Source organism: Myotis yumanensis, unplaced genomic scaffold (genome assembly GCF_028538775.1).
Source record: "Myotis yumanensis isolate MYYU_CA2020_CCGP unplaced genomic scaffold, mMyoYum1.0.hap1 SCAF_3, whole genome shotgun sequence".
Classification (NCBI taxonomy): domain Eukaryota; kingdom Metazoa; phylum Chordata; class Mammalia; order Chiroptera; family Vespertilionidae; genus Myotis; species Myotis yumanensis.
Genome location: NW_027223754.1, coordinates 118,015,880 through 118,040,232, shown reverse-complemented (window position 1 = coordinate 118,040,232; position 24,353 = coordinate 118,015,880). Strand labels below are relative to the sequence as shown.

Below are 24,353 nucleotides of genomic sequence, written 5' to 3'. Positions count from 1 at the left end.
TTATTTTTCTAGAAAATTGAGATTTGTATGTGCCTATGTCTTATCTAGCTATCTTAATGTATTGATTTATGTTTTTTATTTGGGAGCATGACACATATTGTTTGAAACCTGTTCTTATGTAATAGTATATCATAAATATTTGTCAACGTCAGTAATTTTAAAATATTTTAATGCTGTTTAATATTAATCTTATGAATGGACGTATCAATTTAGTCAGCCATCATCTAGTTGATAGTGCTTATTTCCAGTTCTTTTACTCTGGAAAGTATCACTGCATTGTGCAACTTTACAGAGAGAATCAGAGTAGTATTGTAATTTAAAGAGTGTCAATTCTGGAGCTAAATTGCCTGGGTTCAAATTATGGCTCAACTATTTTCAAGCTTTGTTGACCTTATTCAAGTTATTTATCCTCTCTGTGCTTTAGTTTTTTTGTTTGTTTTTATCTATAAGTGGGAGAAACTAACAGTACCTACTTATAGGTTTAGTTTGAGGATTACTGTTTGTAAAACCTTAGCAGAGCCAGGCACATAGTAAATACTGTCTAAGCATTTGCTTTTTATTTTAAATTTTGTTCATATTTTTGGTTATTTCTTTAGGACAGATACCTAGAAATTGAATCACTGGTTTAAAGACAGGGACATTTTGGAGACTCTTGGTATATGTTGTGAAATTGCTTTCCAGGAAGGTTTTACCAATTTATGTACTCACCAGTGAGTTGTAAAATGCTCTTCTTGCTATGCTGAATATTCTTTTTAAAAGTTAGCCAAATTCATTTTGAAAAGTTTTTTATTGTTGGTTCTGTGTATGATTTTTTAAAAGTATATTTTTATTGATTTCAGAGAGGAAGGAGCGGGGGAGAGAGAGAGAGAGAGGTAGAAACATCAGTGATGAGAGAGAATCATTGATCGGCTGCCTCCCGCATGCCCCCCATTGGGGATCAGGCCCACGTTGGGGATTGGGCCCACAAACCCGGACATGTGCCCTTGACTGGAATTGAACCTGGGACCCTTCAGTCCAAAGGCTGACGCTCTATACACCAAGCCAAACCAGCTAGGGCCTGTGTATGATTTTTTGTTCTGTTTTACAACATCTTTTCTGCTTCTGATGAAAGCATGTCTTACTAGAGTATATACATATATATTGCATTGAACCTCTCAGAACTAAAATGAGGTAGTGGTTGAAGGTTTATAGTAGCCAGTGCCCATATATCTATATAAGAATTCTTAAAATTGGACATGGTTTTATTATAAAGAGACACTGTTTATTCTAAGGTGAATTACTATCCTAAAAGTTGGAAAATCCTTTTAAACTTAAATTTGGGTTTATTTCTTTGAATAAAAATTTACTAAATTCTAAACATAGGGTCCTATTCTTATTTTTATGTCGTATTTCTAGAAACTCTGTCATTAGAAAAATAGCCTTAGGTGTTTTAGCAACTTATTTTTTTACTCAGTTGTAATGGCCTTGTACCCTTCTATTTTGAGACTACTTGTCTTTTCTTATAATTACTTTTAGGCTCCATATGAAAGAGCAGATTGAAGCAAAGGAGTGAAAAATGAAAGGAGTTAACCTCCTCTCCCTTGGTCTTATTCTGATACATACTGTACTTTAGCTAGAATTGAGCAAAAGGAGCACATCCTATCTAATAAAAGAGAAACATGGTAATTAGCGTACGACCGCTACCCTTCCCATTGGCTAATCAGGGCGATATGCAAATTAACTGCCAGCCAAGATGGCGGCCGGCAGCCAGGCAGCTGGAAGCGAACATGAGGCTTGCTTGCTTCAGTGAAGGAGGACTCCAACATGCCCCGCCTGCGCTGCCGGCCTCTGAGCTGGCAGTTTGAAACTTCGTAACAAATATAGAAGCTAAACAAAACCCCAGAAACCAGCTTTCAGCCAGCAGGGATCTCAGAGCTGGAGATGATACAGTGTTTCGATTATAGAACCCAAACAAACCAGATACCTGCTTTCAGCAGCAGAGGCCTTGGCCCAGAATAAAAAAAAAAAAGAAAAAAAGGAGTGGTCGGGAGCTTCAGTCACCCACCAGCCTGAAAACAGCCCTCAGCCCCTCACCCAGACTGGCCAGGCACCCCAGTGGGGACCCCCACCCTGAAGGGTGTGTGACCAGCTGCAAACAGCCATCATCCCCTCATCCAGGCTGGCCAGGCACCCCAGTGGGGACACCCACCCTGATCCAGGACACCCTTCAGGGCAAACCAGCCAGCCCCACCCATGCACCAAGCCTCTATCCTATATAGTAAAAGGGTAATATGCCTCCCAGCACCGAGATCAGCGGAGCCGCGAGGCCTCCCAGCACCGGGATCAGCGTGACACGGGGCAGCACCCAAACCCCCTGATTGCCCTGTGGCTCTGTGTATGACAGGGGGCGGGGCCACAACCTCCCTATCTGCACTGCTCTGTTCGTGACAGGGGAAGGCGCCCCAACCCCCTGATCAGCCCTGCTCTGTGCCTGATAGGGGGGAGCTCCCAAATCCCCTGATCGCCCTGCAGGGCTCTGTGTGTGACAGGGTGCGGCGCCCCAACCCCCCCCCCCCCGCCCCTCACGGGCCCTGCTCTGTGTGTGACGGGGTAGAGCCATAACTTCCCCATCGGCCCTGCTCTGAGTGTGAAAGTGGCGGCGCCCCAACCCCCTGATCGACCCTGCTCTGTGTGTGACGGGGTGGTGCCCCAACTCCCCTATCGGCCCTACTCTGTGCATGACAGAGGGCAGTGCCCCAACTCCTCTATCGGCCCTACTCTGAGTGACAGGGGTGAGCTCCTCAATCCACTGATCAGCCCTGCTCTGTGCGTTACAGGGGGGAGCTCCCCAACCCCTGGATGGGCCCTGCTCTGTGCGTGACGGGGTGGCGCCGCAACCTCCCCATCGACCCTGCCTTGAGTGTGACAAGGGACGGTGCCCCAACCCACCAATCGACCCTACCCTGAGCGTGATTAGGGGTGGCATCGCAACCTCCCGATCCGCCCTGCTCTGTGCGTGACAGGGGGCGGTGCCCCAACTCCCCAATCAGCCCTGCTCTGAGTCTCACCAGGGGCTGCACCTAGGGATTGGGCATGCCCTCTGCCACCAGGGAGCAGGCCTAAGCCAGCAGGTCGTTATTTCCCGAGGGGTCCCAGATTGCAAGAGGGCATAGGCCAGGCTGAGGAACCCCCTCTCCCCGCTCCCCGAGTGCACAAATTTTTGTGCACTGGGCCTCTAGTAGAATAATAAATGCACATGACTATATGTATCACATCCCCATTTCCCTCATCTGTAATATGTGTCAAGGCAGTCTAGATTTCTTTTTCTAGTAGCGATATTAGGTAGACCTTAGTATTAGTGGGATTTTATCAGATGAAGAGTGGTAGGGAACAGCATTCCATGAAGAGGGAGCAGCATGGCCCTGACCAGTTTGGCTCAATGGATAGAGCATCGGCCTGTGGACTGAAGGGTCCTGGGTTCAATTCCGGTCAAGGGCATGTACCTTGGTTGTGGGCACATCTCCAGTGGGGGGTGTGCAGGAGGCAGCTGATTGATGTTGCTGTCTCATCGATGTTTCTAGCTCTCTGTTCCTCTCCCTTCCTCTCTGTAAAAAAATCAATAAAATTTTTTTTTCTTTTTTAAAAGAGGGAGAGCATGAGCGAGGCCTAGAGATGAGAATGCTGGAAGACCAGTATACCTGCAGAACAGAAAGATTTAGATCCCAGAGATCATGAAAGGCCTTGTATGTCATCATAGTTTTGTAATTAGCCCTGGCCAGTGTGGCTCACTTGCTTGAGCATTATTCCATGCACCAGGAGTTTGCCATTTTGATTGCTGATCAGGGCACATGCTCGGATTGTGAGCTCAATCCCCAGTAGGGGACATACGGGAGGCAGCTGATTGATGTTTCTCTTTCACATCAATGTTTCCCTCTCCCTTTCTCTTTTTGAAATTAATAAAATATATTTTTAAAAAGTTTCATAATTATACTGATCAACTAAAGGGTTTTGATCTGGGTAATGTGACATGATGAGATTTGTCTTATAAGAAAGCATCTGACAGCCATGTGGAGAATAATGTGCAGGAAGCCAAGAGTAGATGGGGAAACTGTTAAGAAGCCTTTATAGTAGTCCACAGTATTACTGAGGTGCAAGCTAGGGAGACTATTCAGGAGTCCACACTAGTCTCGAAACAGTTGCAAGTTTTATATACACGTTTGTGTGTGTGTGTTAATTTTTTTATAAAATACTAGAGGCCCGGTGCACAAAATTCATGCTCGAATAGGGTCCCTGGGCCTAGCTGGCGATCAGGGATGATCGAGGCCTTCTGGCTGCTAGCCAGGGCCTTCCTTCCCCAGCTGCTGGGCGGGGCCTTCTTCCGCACTGCCCCCTGGTGGTCAGCGCACGTCATAGCAAGCAATCAAACTCCCAATCTCAGTTGAACTCCGAAGGGGACACTTTGCATATTAGCCTTTTTAAAAAAATATATATTTTATTGATTTTCTTACAGAGAGGAAGGGAGAGGGATAGAGAGCTAGAAACATCGATGAGAGAGAAACATCCATCAGCTGCCTCTTGCACACTCCCTACTGGGGACGTGCCCGCAACCAAGGTACATGCCCTTGACCAGAATTGAACCTGGGACCCTTCAGTCCGCAGGCCGACGCTCCATCCACTGAGCCAGACTGGCCAGGGCTGCATATTAGCCTTTTATATATATAGAAGATAGTAAAATGGAATATCAAAGAAATAGCAAGATAATAACTAGTCAATAAAATAGTTGAACTATTTGAAAACAAATGAAATCCCTACCTTATATTACTGTCTCATCAAATCTAAGACCCTGTTTATAGAACAAGGGTGCCAATTTCAGAAATGTTGTAGGATTAATGAGATACAAAATATGAAAAACTTAGTTGGATTAAAGAGTTAAACAAAAAGAAACCCTATGTTCAGAGATAAAAGGTAAATGACAAATTTAAGGTAAAATACTTGATTTTTAGATGCTGCTTTTTGTACATTTTAACATTTCTGAAATCAAGATGTATCTTTCAATTATAAGGATTTAGTTTTAAAAATAGACATGAAAATCTTTCTCTCCCCCAAATTTTTTTGGGGGAGGCAAGCACATTTTTGGTGGCCTTGTTTCGGCAAGGCTTAGGAAAAAAAAAGACAAGAAATGTGATGAATATGAGAAAGAATTAATTTGCTTAATGTCGAAATAGCTCTTAGAAGCCAATAAGGGAAATAACCTCAAAAATTTACATAACATAAACAGGTAGTTCACGAAAGAAAAAATGCACTTTCTAATTGGAATATGAATTAATGAAGTGGCATTTTTTGCCTACATACTAGCAATAATTTTTTTTTTAATGTGTTTATTGATGCTGAGAGTGTGATGGAAAAGATACCCTTACTCCTAGTACATGGGAAGGTAAGTTGGGTTAGTTGTTGTAAGGGATCATTTTGGTAATATGTCAAAGGCCTACCCTGGCATACTCTTTGACCAGTAAATTCCTCTTCTTGGAATGCAAATCAAGTATTGCACAAGTAGATATAGACATTTGTTGCTAAGAAAGGGTTGGGCATAAAGGTTATGATACAGCTACATCATCTATGCACTTGGTTATCTTTTAAAGTCATTTTAATTGACATGGAAAATATTCACAACATGCTAAGAAAATCCTGATTGCTTTAAAAAATGTATGTGTAAGGTTCTGGCCAGTGTGCTCAGTTGTATGGTGCAGTTCCATGCACCAAAAGGTCACCAGTTAAATTCCCTGTCAGAGCACCTGCCTGGGTTACAGGCTCAATCTCCAGTAGGGAGCATGCAGGAGGCAGCTGATCAATGTTTCTCTCTCTCTCACACCCTCCCTCCCTCTCCCTCTCTCTCTAAAATATATATATATAGATAGATAGATAGATAGAATTTTTTTAAAAAAAAACATGATTTAAAAAGTGTATGTGCATGTGCAGAAAAGGCTGGAAGGAACCATTGAGTTTTAGTGTGTTTCTGTATTTTCTGTACTTTAATATGCAGGTCACTGCTTAATTTGCTTAAGGAGCACTTTTACTTTTTTCTATTTTTAGATGTTATTACTGTGAGGGCTTTTGTTTGCTTTGCAGACACAAAAACCTTATTTTAAAATTTTCTGCATTTATAAAATATTTAGAGAAGTTCAGGTAATCTGACATATTTTAGTATTTTCATACTGATTGGGCCTTAAAAAGTATCCAGTAAAGCTCTTAGGAATTAAACTGCCAGGCAGGGATATTTTTCATGGAAGGTAGTTTTAAAAACAAATCTTTTTTTTTTTCTTTTTTCAATTACAGCTTACATTCAGTCTTATTCTGTATTAGTTTCGGATGTGCTGCAAACTGGTTAGAAAATAATGTACTTTAGAGTAGAGTGGTCCTCCCATTGCTTCAGGTCCCCACTTGGCCCCATATGTATTGTCAGTAGTTATGATATTATTGACTATATTTCCAATGCTGTAATCTACATCTCTGTGACTATTCTGTAACCACCAATTTGTACTGCTTAATCTCGTCACCTTTTTCACCTAGATCTGCAACCCCCTTCCCTCTGACAACTGTCAGTCTTTTCTCTATGAATGAATCTGTTTCTATATTATTTTATTCTTTAGATTCCACATATATGTGAGATCATAATGGTATTTGTCTTTCTCTTACTGTCTTATTAAAGAAGATTCTTATCTTTGAAAGAAATAGATGCAAATCAGATACAGAACTCTATATATACGTAAATATATCTCCATAACTTGCTGTATTTGGGGTTTGTGACAAGTCATGATATTTAAGGGGCAATCTAAGAAATGCTTAACCGTTTGTATTTATATCTTAGTTTGCATTAACTTAAAACTTGTATGCATAGTATATTGTTAAAATGCCTATTTTTACACAAAGTTTCTTGAATTTTCTAGGTGATAAAACGGGAACAAGACCAGAGTAAGTTTACAATTTAACTTTTAAAATATTGTAATTAAAAAGTTTTATTTATTAAATTTTAGGCAAATGGTGTGGCTGAAAGTACATGGAACCATGTAGGCATTTAGAAGAGAAATTATTTAACCAGTCTGTCAAAAATAAAATACACATATGCTCTAAAAGATTACGAAAGGTCAAATTTTTAAGAAAACTTATAACCAGTTCTTTCTAGGGTGTGGTTGGCTTTCCCCCAAATAATGCAAATATATATATATATATATATATATATATATATATATATATATATATATAAACTTATTAAATCTTGAGCAATTCATGGAACTTTATTTTGGAACACTTTTTATATCTACACTAATAAAAGAGAAACATGGTAATTAGCGTACGACCGCTACCCTTTTCATTGGCTAATCAGTGAGTATATGCAAATTAACTGTCAGCCAAGATGGCGGCCGGCAGCCAGGCAGCTGGAAGCGAACATGAGGCTTGCTTGCTGCAGTGAAGGAGGACTCCAACGTTCCCCGCCTGACTTGCCGGCCTCTCAGCTGCAACTCTAAGCAACTATGTACTATGTTGCAAATAAGAAGCTAAACAAAACACCAGAAACCAGCAGGATTGAAATCCAGCCGGACCGAAACATTGTATCGATGTTTTCAGCAGCGAGGCCTCAGAATAAAAAAAAAAAAAGAAAAGAAAACAAGGAGCGGGTGGAAGCTTTAGTCACTCGCCAGCCTGAAAACAGCCCTCAGCCCCTCACCCAGACTGGCCAGGCACCCCAGTGGGGAACCCACCCTGATCCAGGACACCCTTCAGGGCAAACCAGCCAGCCCTTACCCATGCACCAGGCCTCTATTCTATAAAGTAAAAGGATAATATGCCTCCCAGCACTGGGATCAGCGTGACAGGGGGCAGTGCCAAACCCCCTGATTGCCCTGCGGCTCTGTGTGTGACAGGGGGCGGGGCCACAACCTCCCTATCCGCCCTGCTCTGTCAATGACAGGGGAAGGCGCCCAGACCCCCTGATCAGCCCTGCTCTGTGCCTGATAGGGGGGAGCTCCCCAATCCCCTGATTGCCCTGCGGCTCAGTGTGACAGGGTGCAGTGCCCCAACCCGCCCCCCCACTCCACGGGCCCTGCTCTGTGTGTGACAGGGTAGAGCCATAACCTCTCCATCGGCCCTGCCCCGAGTGTGACAGTGGTGGCAGCCCAACCCCCTGATCGGCCCTGCTCTGTGGGTGATAGAGGGTGGCGCCCCAACCCCCCTCCACGAGCCTTGCTCTGTGTGTGACAGGGTAGAGCCATAACCTCCCCATTGGCCCTGCCCTGAGTGTGACTGGGTGCAGTGCCCCAACCCCCTGATCCGCAATGCTCTGTGTGTGACAGGGGGCGGTGCCCCAACTCCCCTATCAGCCCTACTCTGTGAATGACAGGGGGGAGCTCCTCAACCCCCTGATTGACCCTGTTCTGTGTGTGACAGGGTACGGAGCCCCAACCCCCCTGATGGGCCCTGCACTGTGAGTGACAGGGCACAGCACCCCAACCCCCTGATTGGCCCTGCTTCTGTGAGTGACAGGGGGCAGCGCCCCAACCCCCTGATCGGCCCTGCTCTGTACGTGACAGAGGGTGGCGCCGCAACCTCCCCATCGACCCTGCCTTGAGTGTGACAGGGGGCGGTGCCCCAACCCCCCAATCGGCCCTATCCTGAGCGTGACTGAGGGTGGCATCGCAACCTCCCGGTCCTCCCTGTTCTGTGCATGATGGGGCAGTGCCCCAACTCCCCAATCGGCCCTGCTCTGAGCCTGACCATGGGCTGCACTTAAGGATTGGGCCTGCCCTCTGCCACCCGGGAGCAGGCCTAAGCCAGCAGGTCGTTATCTCCCGAGGGGTCCCAGACTGCGAGAGGGCACAGGCCGTGCTGGGGGACGCCCCTCCCCCCGCCCCCCCAGTGCACAAATTTTTGTGCACCGGGCCTCTAGTATATATATAAATGAAAATATATGTGTGTGTCTGTGGACCTTTTTTATATATAAACTAGTGGCCCGGTGCATGAAATTTGTGCACGGAGCGGGGGTTGTCCCTCAGCCCAGCCTGCACCCTCTCCAATCTGGGACCCCTTGAGGGATGTGCGACTGCCGGGCCTAAACCGGCAGTCGGACATCCCTCTCACAATCCGGGACTGCTGGGTCCTAACTGCTCACCTGCCTGATTGCCCCTAACCACTCTGCCTGCCGGCCTGGTCGCCCCCAGCTGTCCCCCCACTCTCCCCCACCAGCCTGATTGCCTCAAACTGACCCCCCACTGACGGCCTGCTCACCCCCAACGGGCCCCCCACACAGATACACCGACCTGATCACCTATAACTGCCCTTCCCTCTTGGCCCCTAACCACCTCTACCTTGGCCCCGCCACCATGGCTTTGTCCAGAAGAATGTCCGGAAGGTCTCCCAGTCTAATGAGCATATTATCCTTTTATTAGTATAGAGACCTGGTGCACGGGTGGGGGCCGGCTGGTTTGCCCTGAAGGGTGTCTTGGATCAGGATGGGGGTTCCCATGAGGGGTAGGGCAGCCTGGGCAAGGGGCCTGTGGTGGTTTGCAGGCTGGCCACACCCCCACTGGAGTGGGGGTCATCACTGGGGACGGTGCAGACCTGGGCAAGCAGCTGGGGCAGTTTACAGGCCAGCCACGCCCCATGGGGTGAGGTTCCCTGCTGGGGAGCGTGGCCAGCCTAGGTAAGGGGCTGAGGGCTGTTTTCAGGCTGGCCACGCCTCCCAGCAGGGACCCTCTCCCCATGGGGCCGTGGCCAGCCTGGGTAAGGAGCTGAGGGCCATTTGCAGGCCCCTCCCTCGTCAGCTTGCTAGAAGGTCATTCGGCTGTCCCATCTAATTAGCATATTATGCTTTTATTATTATAGAAGATTACTATGCCAATACCATTTATTTCCCGAGGTTGAAGAGGAATGATAATAGCCTCCATATACATCATATATATGTTTGAAGATTATTATTTTTATTAGAGGCCTGATGCACGAAATTCGTGCAAGAGTAGGCCTTCCTTCCCCAGGCTGCCAGCACCTGCTTCCCTCTGGCTCCCGGGACCCGGTTTCCCTCCGGCTGCCAGCAGGCACCCAGGACCCGGGCTTCCCTCGCAGCCCTGGCTTCGTCCAGAAGGTCGTTTGGCTATCCAGTCTAATTAGCATATTACGCTTTTATTATTAGAGATATTTTCTCACTTAATTTGTATTATGTTAAAGAAAGCATTTGTAAATAGGTGATCAAGTTCATTCTTCACAATTATCTTTTGTATATTTTAGTCCTGTGACATAAACAAGGAAGCTGAGAGAGACTGAGATGTGCTTAGGCTTATTCAGGAAGTAGTAATGGGGCTGCAACTGAAGTCTAACTCATGTTTCCATTACAGCCTCCCAAATTCACTTATTCTTGCCTTCATTATATATTTATGATTCCCTTAAGCTATTCCTAGGTCTACTTTGTGAAGAATAAACTGAAGTTTAAAAATAATAAAGTAAAATATTGTGAGCATCTCATTATGAAAAGTTTTGCGAATTTTTTTAATGAATGCTCTCATATTTTTGAACCGAATAAAATATCAATCATATAATTTTTGAGCCAGGGGGAACTTAGTCTGTAGTGTTTTCTCACTTTTTTCCCCTAAATATTTAGTCAAATGTCAGTCATTGACTAAACATTTACGTAGATGCCAGTCTTTTTAGTAAAGGAATCTCCACATGATTTGTTAGTTATTTTATAAGTCAGGAAATTTGTTATTTCTAAAGAACTTTGAAATCATCCAAGAAAGCTATAAAAGGGGAATATTTGTTATATTTTCTTGTATCAACACATTCTAGTAAAGCTCAGTTACCACCTTTTTATGATTTTAATACATCTGTGGCATTTTTCTTAGGGACAGTAAAGCCCTGAAGGATGAAAATCTACCTCCTGTCATCTGCCAGGATGTTGAAAATCTCCAGTAAGTGTGTCGAATTGTAACTACATAAAATATCTTTGAATGGGAGAATATATTTTATGGGGAACATCTCTTCCTCCTAAACATTGTAAATAAATTTTAAATGCGTTTAGAAATTAGAGTAAAAGCAGAACAATAGGTATTAAAATTGTGTAGCTGTAATTTTATGAAAAAAGCATGAGAGCTGTAGATGAATTTTTAGTTTTTGCTTCTTAAGACACTTAGACTCTGACCAACCTATTGTAAATGTACTTTTTTTCTTGTGGGGGAAACCAAAGGTGTGTTTTTTAAAAACTCAGTGTTCTGTTTCTTTAAGGAAATTTGTGAAGGAACAAAAACAGGTCCAAGAAGAAATTAGTAGAATGTCTTCAAAAGCAATGCTTAAAGTACAAGAAGATATTAAAGCTCTAAAGCAGCTTCTGTCATTGGCTGCCAGTGGATTACAGAGAAACACTCTCAATATTGACAAATTGAAAATAGAAACTGCTCAGGTAAACTAATTTAAAGTTATTTTATCATAATGGTTTTTTTGATTTTGGGTTCTTTTTTTTTTTTTAATGGAAATAGGTCTCTTTTTTTAAAATTATGAAGTTTAATTAAACATCTATAATAATAAAAGCATAATATGCTTATTAGACCAGACATCCTTCTGGACAAAGCCAGGGCTGCAAGGGAAGCCCAGGTCCCAGGTGCCAGAGGGAAGCCGGTGCCGGCAGCCCAGGGAAGGAAGGCCTACTTTTGCATGAATTTTATGCATTGGGCCTCTAGTGCTATATGAAAACCGTATAGCTCAGTGATGGCGAACCTATGACCCGCATGTCAGAGATGACACGCGAACTCATTTTTTTGGTTGATTTTTCTTTGTTAAATGGCATTTAAATATATAAAATAAATATCAAAAATATAAGTCTTTGTTTTACTACGGTTGCAAATATCAAAAAATTTCTATATGTGACATGGCACCAGAGTTAAGTTAGGGTTTTTCAAAATGCTGATACGCCAAGCTCAAAAGGTTCGCCATTACTGGTATAGCTCGTATACTTTTAAATTGTTATAATAATAGTTACTAGTTTTTATCTAGTGCATACTATGGAGGAGGCAGTGTTCTGAACAATTTTTATATATTAACCCTAAACTGGGGTCTCTGCTACAACCCTATGTCATATCTGCGGTTATTAACTTCATTATATAAATAAGAAAACGGGCAAAGTGCTTTGTTATTAGTGGGAGAGCTTGGATTCAGTCTAATACTCTAATTCTAAAGCTTATTCTACTAACTATTTTATTTCATAGAAGTGCCTGTGGGCATAATTGTTATACAAGAGGAAAATAGCTTGACAGAAAAACGTCTTTTTAATCTATCAGTTATTAAATAAAATTGTATGTATTATAGGTATTAAATTCTACTGTTGACTTGCTAGTCTTAGGTCTTAGTTAATACATGGTATTGAGGTTAATATATATATATATATATATATATATAATAAGAGAGGAATATGCTAATTAGCCATTACGCCCTGCGGTGTAACGACCAAACACATCACGACCAGATCACGGATCAGCAGGAGTGTGGGCCATCGAGATATAAGCAGGCTGCGGAGATCTACAGGACAGGGCAGGGCAGCAAGCAAGTGGGAGGTGGAGAGCTACAGAAGTGGGCAGGGCAACAAGCTATGTGGGGAGGCGGGGGGAGCTACAGGAGGACAGGGCAGCAGGCGAAGAGCTATAGGAGGGTGGCAGCGACCTACTGGTGCACAGATTTGTGCACAGGGCTACTAGTATATATATATAAAGAACCAGGGTCCGTAACTTCGAAAACGACCAAATGGATGACCGAACACCAGAAGTCAGTCCTGCAGTCAGTACTGTGGGCGCTGCGGCGACCCAGCACTGACTGCTGAGCAGGCTGCGGACCAGGCCTGGAGAGAAGCCCAGAGAGAGAAGCAGGTCTGATCTGCAGCTGTTGATCAGCCCTTGCCTCTGTTTCTCTCCGGGCCTCGCCAGCCGTGGGGGCTGCTGATCAGTTCTGCCTCTCTGATCAGGTTCAGAGATAGGCCAGGAGATGCTGACTGGCATAGAAACTGATCAATCAGAACCAAATCTGGGTGAACTGCAAGGAGCCAATGGCTGCCTAGGAAGCGGAGCTTCTGATGCTGACAGGCATAGAAATGGATCAATCAGAACCTAATCTGGGTGAACTGCGAAGGCAGAACCAAAGGTGGGGGCTGAGGAGGGGTTTTAAGAGTAGCACCTGTTTGGTGTAAGGTGTGAGAAAGCAATTCAATTTTTTAATGACTGGTTTGGCAGTAAAGTGCATATGGCTGGCTATCAGTCCAGATATAGGGATTATGTATTTTTGTCTGCCAAGAGCATATCCTCCTGATGAAAAAAGCTTTCCACCCCCCACCTCCTGCCTATTTAAGCAATCCTATCCTATATAATCTATCTATACTAATAAAAAGGCAATGTGCTAATTAGACTGGGTCGACCGGCTATCATCTGGACATCTGACTTCCTTCTGGACAAAGCCATGGTGGTGGTGGCCGAGGCAGAGGCAGTTGGGGGCGAGCAGGCCAGCAGGGGAGGGCAGTTGGGGGCAAGATCAGACTGGCAGGGGATGGCAGTTGGGGGCGAGATCAGGCCAGCAGGGAGGGCAGTTGGGGGCGAGATCAGGCTGGCAGGAGAGGGCAGTTAGTGGTGATCAGGCCGGCAGGGAGACAGTTAGGGGTGAGATCAGGCCAGCAGGGGAGGGCAGTTAGGGGCGATCAGGCAGGCAGGCAGGTGAGTGGTTAGGAGCCAGCAGTCCAAGATTGCGAGAGGGATGTCTGACTGCTGGTTTAGGCCCTATCCCTGTGGGGATTTTTAATCCCTATAGAAGAGGCATATTGGTCCCTCTTTTTTAAATATATTTTATTGATTTCAGAGAGCAAGGGAGGGGGAGAGAGAAACATCAATGTTGAGAGAGAATCATTAGTTGGCTGCCTCCTCCTGTACGAACCGAGCCTGCAACTGGGCATGTACCCCAACTGGGAATTGAATCATGATCTCCTGTTTCATAGGTTGACACTCAGCCACACTGGTCTGGCCGAGGATAATATCTTCTGTCAGTCGTGTCTACTTGTCTTTTGTCCCTATGGTACAGTATACACAGAATACAAGGGTGGGTAAAAGGAGGTTTACAGTTGTGAGTGTGTGCAGCACTTTACTCTTGTATTATTATTTATTAGTCATTGTATTATTTATTTGTATTATAAGTGAATCTATCTTTGCCCACCACTGTATATAAAAGATATTACAATGTAGTCCCTTTTTTTAAGTCCTAACCTGAGGACAAGCTTAAAGAGGAAGGGAGAGAGAGAGAAAAGCATCATTGTGAGAGAGAAACATTGATTGATTATCTTCCGTATGTGCCCCAACTGGGAATCAAACTGGCAACCTTGTGGTGCACAGGACAGTGCTCAACCAACGAGCCACTAAGGCTGGGCAGTGTAGTTATTTTTTAATGTGGGCTTATCAAAGACCTGTTTGTGCACCGGTGGGGTCTCTCAACCTGGCCTGTACCCTCTCGCAATCCGGGACCCCTCAGGGGATGTCAGATTGCGTTTCCCACCCAATCCGTGGGGATTAGGCCAAAACTGGGAGTCTAACATCTCCCAAAGGATATAGTAGTGTGTGAAGCAGCAGGCGGCTGGCGAGGAGCCCAAGCCTGGGCTGGGTGCCGCGCCACTCCTGCTCATCCTGGTCCTGCTGTGCCTGCTGCCACTCCGTAGCGCTGCCACAGAGGTAGTAGAGGATCATGCCACAGCAGCTGGCTCATATGGGTCAGCTGAGCGGCGCTCCCACTGTAGGAGCACACTGACCACCAGGGGCAGCTCCTGCATTGAGCATCTGCCCCCTGGTGGTCAGTGCATGTCATAGTGACTGGTCAAATGGTTGACCAGTTGCTTTGGGTTTTATATATATACTAGAGGCCCCGTGCACAAAAATTTGTGCACTCAGGAGGGGAGGGGGGTCCCCCAGCCCGGCCTGTGCCCTCTCGCAGTCTGGGACCGCTCGGGAGATAACGACCTGCTGGCTTAGGCCTGCTCCCGGGTGGCAGAGGGCAGGCCCAATCCCTAGGTGCAGCCCCTGGTGGGGCTCAGAGCAGGGCCGATTGGGGAGTTGGGGCGCCGCCCCCTGTCATGCACAGAGCAGGGCGGATCGGGAGGTTGCGATGCCACCCCTAGTCACGCTCAGGGTAGGGCTGATTGGGGGGTTGGGGCACCGCCCCCGTCACACTCAAGGCAGGGTCTATAGGGAGATTGCGGTGCCACCCCCTGTCACGCACAGAGCAGGGCCCATCAGGGGGGTTGGGGCTCCGTACCCTGTCACACACAGAGCAGGGCCCATCAGGGGATTGGGGAGCTCCCCCCTGTCACGCACAGAGCAGGGCCCATCAGGGGGGTTGGGGCTCCGTACCCTGTCACACACAGAGCAGGGCCCATCAGGGGATTGGGGAGCTCCCCCCTGTCACGCACAGAGCAGGGCCGATCAGGGGGTTGGGGAGCTCCCCCCTGTCACGCACAGAGCAGGGCCAATCAGGGGGTTAAGGAGCTCCCCCCTGTCTCTCACAGAGCAGGGCGAATCAGGGGGTTGGGGCGCCGCCACTGTCACACTCAGGGCAGGGTTGATGGGGGGGGTGTTGGGTCGCCGCACCCTGTCACACACAGAGCTGCAGGGTGATCAGGGGTTTGGGGAATTCACCCCTGTCACGCACAGAGCAGGGCCGATCAGGGGGTTGAGGAGCTCCCCCCTGTCACGAACAGAGCAGGGTGGATAGGGAGGTTGTGGCCCCGCCCCCTGTCATACACAGAGCCACAGGGCGATCAGGGGGTTTGGTCGCTGCCCCCTGTCACGCTGATCCCGGTGCCGGGAGGCATATTACCCTTTTACTATATAGGATAGAAGCCTGGTGCACGGGTGGGGACTGGTTGGTTTGCCCTGAAGGGTGTCCTGGTTCAGGGTGGGGGTCCCCACTCGGGTGCCTGACCAGTCTGGATGAGGGGATGATGGCTGTTTGCATCTGGTCACACCCCCTTTAGGGTGGGGGTCCCCACTGGGGTGCCTGGCCAGCCTGGGTGAGGGGCTGAGGGCCGTTTTCAGGCTGGCGGGTGACTGAAGCTACAACCTGTCCTTTTTTCCTTTTTTTTTTTTTATTCTGGGCCAGCTTTAGCTCTGAGGCTCGGCTCCAGCTATGAGACCTCCACTGCTGAAAGCAGGTTTCTGGCCTTTGTTTACCTTCTGTATTTGAAACAATGTTGCGGTCGTGCTGGCTGAAGCCTGGGGTTTTGTTTAGCTTCTATATTTGTTACTAGGTTGCTTAGAGTGCAGATGAGAGGCCAGCAAGGCAGACGGGGAAGCTTGGATTCCTCCATCACTGAAGCAAGCAAACTTCCCTGTTCATGTCAGCTGCCTGGCTGCCGGCCGCCATCTGGGTTGGCAGTTAATTTGCATATCTCACTGATTAGCCAATGGGAAGGGTAGCGGCTGTATGGCTAATTACCATTTTTCTCTTTTATTACATAGGATACACACACACACTAGTGGCCAGGTGCACGAAATTTGTGCACATTAAAAGGTTATTAATTGAGGAAATATTTTAATATTGCTATTTTGTTTCCATCTCTTCATCCCAGTCTCTCCCAGTCTCTATCTCTCTTTGTTTTCTCAGCAGTCCTCCAGGCCTCCCTGCCTCCCTCTCTCCTACTTCCTCTTTCCTGGTTGGAGGGGGCAGGGCCAGTGGGGGCAGCTCCACCCTCATCTACCCTGGGTCCTCATTTTGAGAGAGGCTCTAAGAGCGAGCTGGGAGGGAGGGAAAGAAAGGGAGAAAAGACTGAGCTGGTGGGTGCTGTGTGTGTGTGTGTGGTTGCGTGGTTGTGGTTGTGATTGTGAATGAGTGTGTGTGAGTGCTGGCCCCGCGTCCCCCAGCCCCATTCCTGCTGCAACAAGTCCCCACCCACCAGAGCCTGCTGCGCGCGCAGCCTGGGCGTTCAGTCAAGCCTTTGGTCATTGTGGATGTTACTGGCCCTGGCTCTTTATATATATATATGTAGATAGATAGATAGGTTCAAATATAATTGATATAACATTTGTTTCAGATATACAGTATAGTGATTTAACATTTTTACATATTGCAAAATCATCACCACTATAAGTCTAGTCAACATGAATCATCACAAATAGTTAAAAACGTTTTTTTTAACTTGATGATGAGGACTTTCAAGATCTACTCTCTTAACAACTTTCAGATAGATGGTATACTATTATTACCTGTAGTCACTGTACTATATAGTACATTTCCAGGACTTATACCTGGAAGTTTGTACCAGCTTATCTGTCTTCAAGTCAACTATTGGGAAATACTTTGTGATGTTTTTAATAAAAATGTGTTTCTAAAATAGCTATTCTAACCTATGATATTAAAGGAGATTCAAAAGCTTTATTGTTTACTTTCAAATTTCCTGCTCACAAATTCCTTGGCTAAATATGAAAAGTATTCCCCACGTTTCCTTCCCACTTATTCTTTTTTTATGTATCTTCAGATATGTTTTTTCTAAGGAAAACGTTAGTTATGCTTTTAGATTGGACAGTGTTTAGATATTGATTAAACATTACATGAAATTGTGGATTTCACATGGGAAATATGAAATTATATGGAAAGGGTCATTAATAAAGTAATAGAGGAGGCAAACTTAAATGAATGCTATAATGGGGTTCTTCTACTGTTTTCACTGGATGATTCCATTTACAAATATTTGTGGAATACCTGTTACATACCATACTTGTTAATATAATGTCTTTTAGAGATAAAAAGACAACTCCAGAGGTTCTAAAAGTCTAATGGGATGAATGAAATAATAAAAGATTGGGTAGAGTATAAAGGTAGCAAAATAAAATTTTCTTAAGGAAAAAAATCATCCGAATTGAGTTTAGAAAATTTTATAGGAGCTATCAAAAAAATGTGATCTAAGATTATTCTTATTTCTCATATAAAGGAATTAGTGTTCTACCTGCAGTCTAGTGAATTACCAATTGGAAAAAAAAAAATGTCTGACTCCATTAGTGAAGTAGTTATTGATTTTATTTAAACCAAAACCTTTTCTTCAGAGGAAGCTTTTCTGGGAAATATAAGCAATCCTGAGGTGAGGAGCAGTGTTGTGATTATGTAGACCAGAACCTTATAGAAGCAAAATCTTGTATACATCATTTTGGGAGGGTATATAACTCAAGAGTTTAAACAAGTAAGGTGGTTAAAATTTTGGGGGGATAGGGCAAGTGCCAAGTGGTTTGTTGAAGGCATTGCTGAGGCCGCCATGCATTCAGTGAACATTTTTAAGTATCTGTTATACACAGCATTTCAACAGGCATTTGGGATCAAAACACAATATTTTAGAGAGTGTGAGTTAAATCTGTCAGGTAGTATGTTTGAGTACAAGGTCTGATGAGGCACAAAGGGCTTAAGTGGGTACTTATATCATCTGTTTAGAGTAGGATACCTTTGTGTTGGTTCTTGAAACAAACTTAGGTGTTCCTCAGGCTGGCAGGAAGGAAGGCTAACAAGCATTGGTATGGGGGCATAAAAATAGGCATATTTGAGGATCTGCAAGCAGTTTATTAGTAGGAGCACTGAGTATGAGTCTGGGCCTGGCAAAAGTCAGTGCTTAGAGAAGTAGGCAGGGGTCAGAGTTTGAATAGTCTAGACCTCTTCAGGGCATTTGTACCAAGTCAGATAGGATGGAAGAATGAAAATGAGGTGGGAAGAACAGAGACTTAACAGTTCGGCAATAAAATGAGGGCAAGAGGTTGCTACAGGGAATATAAAGATTAAGGTAATATCCTTTAAAAAAAAAAGTAAGGGAAACAAGTAGAAGTTGAAAAGTCAGTGAAATGATAAGAATGTGAGATGTAAGGGGTTAAAACAGAATATTAGCCTTGTGTAACAATTAACTAGAAAATAGAAATGGCATTGAGGACCAGCCAAAGGCAATTTAAGAATGGTTGAGTGTGTATGTAAGCTTTAAAAAAATTGGGCTGTCTAGGTTCAGTTCTCAGGTCTTCCAGCTATATGGCCTTGGGCAAATTACTTAATGTCTCTAACTCCATTTTTACATCTGTAAATAGGGTAATATCTAAATTGTAGGGTTATTGAAGATTAACCATGATAAGTAAAGCCTTCAGCATAGTACCTGATACATAGTAAGTACCCAGAATATTTTTTTTTTTTTTTTAAATATATTTTATTGATTTTTTACAGAGAGGAAGGGAGAGAGATAGAGAGTTAGAAACATCGATGAGAGAGAAACATCGACCAGCTGCCTCCTGCACATCTCCCACTGGGGATGTGCCCGCAACCCAGGTACATGCCCTTGACCGGAATCGAACCTGGGACCCCTCAGTCCGCAGGCCGACGCTCTATCCACCGAGCCAAACCGGTTTCGGCTAAGTACCCAGAATATTAACTGCTGCCGTCATCAGCCTCAACATTATTACTACTACCTTGCTTTTTTTACAGTAGTGTTTTCTACATTTATATTAAAGATTTTTAAATAGTAGCATAGTCTGTTGCTGTGGATAAATTAACTTCATGACTCCTACAGAAATTCATTGTTTTTAAAGTAGATCAGCAGCTCATTATAAACATACAGTTTGTTAAAAGTATAGTTTGTATTCTTTCGGAAGAGGTTTTAACAACTTATAAATGGGTTTCATCCATACTATGTTCTCACAGCATGAACTTCCAGGAATTACATTGTTTGAAGTTTCAAACCAGAGACAGCTGGTATTTTTAGCCTAACTTTTAACTGGCCCTTTGTTTTCTTTTAAACGTCTGGTATATTAGGAGTTAAAGAATGCTGAAATAGCTTTAAGAACCCAGAAAACACCACCTGGACTCCAACATGAAAATGCAGCTCCTGCGGAGTAAGTTATTGGAATTTTTAAAACAAATGTTTCTTTAAACTTTAAAAATGCAGACCAATATAAACAATATACAGGCTAAGAATTTTTAGTTTACTTTGTAGCAAGCTGAGTTAATAGGCACTTTACATGGGTTTTTCCATTTAATTCTCATGTTAACCCTATGAGGGTAGTTTATTATCCTCATTTTATTGAAGGGTAAGTGAAAGTTATTTGCATAGTTTTTATTTACATAGGTAATAAATCTTTAGAAAGAAAAATTAGAAAATGTAGATAAGTAAAATTAAAATTGAAAAAATCCACCTGGCCCAGCCGAGGTGGCTCAGTGGTTGAATGTCGACCTATGAACCAGGAGGTCACAGGTTTGATTCCCTGTCAGGGCCCATGCCCAGATTGCAAGCCCGATCCCCTGTAGGGGATGTGCAGGAGGCAGCCAATTAATGATTCTCATCATTGATGTTTCTATCTCCCCCTCTCCCCCCCTCCTCTTTTCCCTTTCTCCTCTTCTCCCCCTCTCCCCTTCCCTCTTCCCCTCCCCCTCCCCCTATCCTTTCCCCTCCCCCTCCTTCTTCCACTCCCCCTCCCCCTCTCCCTCTCCCTCTCCCTTCTTCTCTGAAATCAATAAAAAATATATATCTTTAAAAAAAATCCACCTGTAATTTCTTCACTCAACTTTTGTATATTCATGTAGTAATCATACATGTGATAAATATGTTTCCTTTTTATATCCTTTCGTGTTGCTAGAGATAATACTAGCTAATAGTTTTCAAATGCTTGCCATATGCCAAGCAGTGTGCGTAGCACTTTATATGCTTTATCTCATTTCCCACAAAACCTCTACAGCTGGTATTATTCCCGTCTTAGGCCTGAGGCACAAAGAGATGAAGTCCTGTGCTTGTAAGTGGTAGAGGTCTGGCTCCTGGTCTCTAACTATTTTTTTTTTTTTACAATTTTTTATTATGATATGTTTTAAAACTTAAAAGTTTCAAGAATGAGACAAAAAAATTCCCATATATCTTCCTTCTAGATTCCCTACATGTTAACATTTTTATTACTTTTGTTCTTTTCTCTCTAAGTATATATACATTTTCCCCCCTGAACCGCTTGAAGTATTGCAGACATGATGCTTTTATGCTTAACTACTTTAGTGTGTATTTCTTTTTTTTTTTTTTTAATATATATTTTATTGATTTTTTACAGAGAGGAAGGGAGAGAGAGATAGAGAGCTAGAAACATCGATGAGAGAGAAACGTCGATCAGCTGCCTCCCGCACATCCCCCACTGGGGATGTGCCCGCAACCCAGGCACACGCCCTTGACCGGAATCGAACCTGGGACCTTTCAGTCCGCAGGCCGACGCTCCATCCACTGAGCCAAACCGGTCTCGGCACTCTGTGTATTTCTTAAACATAAGGATATTATGATCAAAATCAGGAAATTAAGAATGGCAATGATATTTCTGTTGTCTTATTTAGATTAGCATGGGATGTGCTTCCTCGCTGCACTTCCTCTAGTATTTTATTCTTGTGTCTTTTTATTCTGCCATCAGAGCTAGTTTTGAAATGGGTTGAATCGTATCATTTTGCACTGCAAAAAGCTTTCACAGTTCTCAATTTCATATAGAATAATGTTCAGACTGCTTTGCATGCTATTCTTGGTCCCTTTCTATCTTTTCAGCATTCTCTGGTTAAATTTATCAGGACAGTAGTAGTAATTGCATACTCTTTCTATTCTACACTGTAGTGTTTTCAGATTATAGATATAGGAACTGTAAGTATCTATGTATATAAAAGCCTAAGCAACCATTACAACTGGAACGACTGGTCGCTATGACACACACTGACCACCAGGGGTCAGACGCTTAACATAGGAGCTGCCCCCTGGTGGTCAGTGCGCTCCCACAGCCAACCTCCCCTGGCCGGCCAACCTCCCGTGGTTCCTCTCCCTAGCCGGCAGGCTTTATTGCCCGATCGGGGTGGGCCTCGGGCTGGGACGGGGAACTGGGGGTGGGTGGCAGCGACGCGGTCCCTTTTCCATGGGGGCTGAGGGCCGGCTCCCTCCTTGAGCTGGCGGCCAACCTCTCATTTCCTGTCCTTCCTCACAGCTGGCAGGCCCCAACTGGCCCACCACTTGCCCACTGCAATGGCAGTGCAGCAGCGAGGGAAGGTGGGGGGAGGTGGGGAACCGTGCTGTGGCAGCATCAGTGTCCGTTCCTTCCACTCCTGCCCCGGCGACCATTGCCGCCTCTCCTGGCCCTGCTGGGGCCTTCAGGCCCCGATTGGCCCGGCTCTGATCGCCAGCCAGGCCTAGGGACCCCACCCATGCATGAATTTCGTGCACCGGGCCTCTAGTTTGTTTACAAACTCTGATTAACAATTAAACTTTTTAAAAACTTACTTTAAACTAATTTTAGAATTAGCAAAATACATGCAAAAATGGTAACAAGAAAGAATTTTCTTTTTTCCCTTATTCTGGTCCTCTTAATGTTAACATATTGCATAATTATAGTCTACACTAATAAAAGAGAAACATGCAAATTGGTATCACCCTTGCTACGCCCACTAGGCAATCAGATGAGTATGGGAATTAACTCAACAAAGATGGCAGTTAATTTGCATACTCAGGCGAGTGGAGCAAAGTCTGAAGACAAGTTTAGGAGGAAGCCAAGCGCTGCAGAAGAGAGTGAAGCTGCGGAGACGGGAGGGAAGCAAGCAGGGCGGAGGAGGCTGGAGGGAAACAAGCAGGGTGGCTGAGGCGGGAGCAAAGCCTGCCTTGGCAAGTCTCACTCCCTTCTCTGCTTCGCTCCGGCCACAGGAAGCCCTATTCTTGAAGGAATCTTCCTGCAACGGGCCTCTAGTGTAATTATAAGAACACGAAATTAACATTGGCACAAATAATTTAACCAAACTACAGAACTTACTTGAATTTTACTGATTTTTTTCACTAATGTGCTTTTTTGTTCCAGGAACCTATTTCCCACTAATGTACTTTTTCTACACAAGGATTCTATTCATATTGCATTTAGTTGTTACTACTACTTAATCTCTTCCAATCTGTAACAGTTACTCAGTCTTTCCTTGTCTTTGATGACCTTGATACTTTTGGAGAGTATTCAGTTGCTTTTTAGATTATCCCTTAATTGAGGTTTTGTTTTTTTTAATGATTGGAGTAAAAGGATATACATCTATTTTTGATAGCTTATGAGTTTGGATTTATTTGCACCACTTAAAGATACATTATGTCTCAGACTAACTCAAAGGGCCCTACATCAATGGGCACATGTATTTATTTATTTGGTATTTTGAATATAAAGAAAATAATGTTTTTAAAACTTTGATCTGATTTTATGTTTTTATACAGCTACTTCAGAATCTTGGTTCAGCAGTTTGAGGTACAGCTTCAGCAATACAGACAGCAGATTGAAGAACTAGAAAACCATCTTGCCACTCAAGCAAATAATTCACACATAGCTCCTCAAGGTAACATTCTTTCCGTGTTAATTTTTTTTTTTATAGCACTCTTTTTTGTTTTGTTGTTTGTAGGAGAGAGGTTAAGTTGTTGTTAAACAATAGATATTCTAAATAGCTACTGGTAATTGTCTTAAGCTGCCATACGAAAATTTTCTTAAAAGTCCTTGATTAGATCTTTATTACCTATAAATACAAAATGCATTATTATGAATTATTACAATGCTAACAAGGGCAAAAGTCTTAGGAACTCCTCCCTTCCCCCAGGTTCCTGATATAGACATCCTTCTCTTAGTCTTCTCACTCTGCTATTTTCTTTTATCCACGGAAATACTAATGTAGTTTTTTCCTTTTATACATTAACTATACCAAAAGTTGGACTCAAATAATAGAAAACTAATATTGGTTGTATATATTTGTGTGATAATATAATTTTCTCTTATAGATTTGTCAATGGCTATGCAGAAAATTTATCAGACATTTGTAGCTTTAGCTGCACAACTTCAGTCTATTCATGAAAATGTAAAGGTAAGTTTTTATTGCCAGTTTATTTTTCTGGATATCTAGACCAAGTGGATTATTTATTCATTTGTGGGACAAAAGAATGTTTTGTTTTTAGTATGTTTTTATTGATTTAAGAGAGAGGGAGGGAGAGAGATAGAAACATCAGTGGTGAGAGAGAATCATTGATCTGCTGCCTCCTGTACTCCTCACACCCCAGGCATAGAACCATTTAACCTCCTGGTTCATGGATCAGTGCTCAGTCACTGAGCCACACTGGGCTGAAAACTCTCCTTTTATGACTGTAATATAATAAGACAGATTCACACAAAGCAGCCCCAGATCATGTTGAATAAACTTTACATGAAATTTTGACCTACTCTTTTTTTTTAATACATATTCTCAAAAAACAAAGGATTTTCCGTGATCAGATTTGCTGTTTGCCATTTATTTTCAGCTGCATTAGATTTCTGGACTTCTTCACTTATAGAAATGTAACAAGC

The 24,353-nt window shown here is 43.9% G+C and overlaps 1 protein-coding gene across 4 annotated transcripts in view; it reads left to right on the top strand.

Annotated features, from left to right (window-relative positions):
- NUP58 (nucleoporin 58) overlaps window positions 1–24,353 on the top strand; it is a 52,651-nt gene that overhangs the window by 16,414 nt on the left and 11,884 nt on the right. For all 4 annotated transcript variants that reach the window (XM_070409452.1, XM_070409451.1, XM_070409450.1 and 1 more), the window contains 6 exons: window positions 6,924–6,948; window positions 10,866–10,931; window positions 11,245–11,419; window positions 19,807–19,886; window positions 23,243–23,361; window positions 23,795–23,877. In XM_070409452.1, the coding sequence (XP_070265553.1) occupies window positions 6,924–6,948; window positions 10,866–10,931; window positions 11,245–11,419; window positions 19,807–19,886; window positions 23,243–23,361; window positions 23,795–23,877 (548 nt within the window). The remainder of the gene's footprint in view (window positions 1–6,923; window positions 6,949–10,865; window positions 10,932–11,244; window positions 11,420–19,806; window positions 19,887–23,242; window positions 23,362–23,794; window positions 23,878–24,353) is intronic.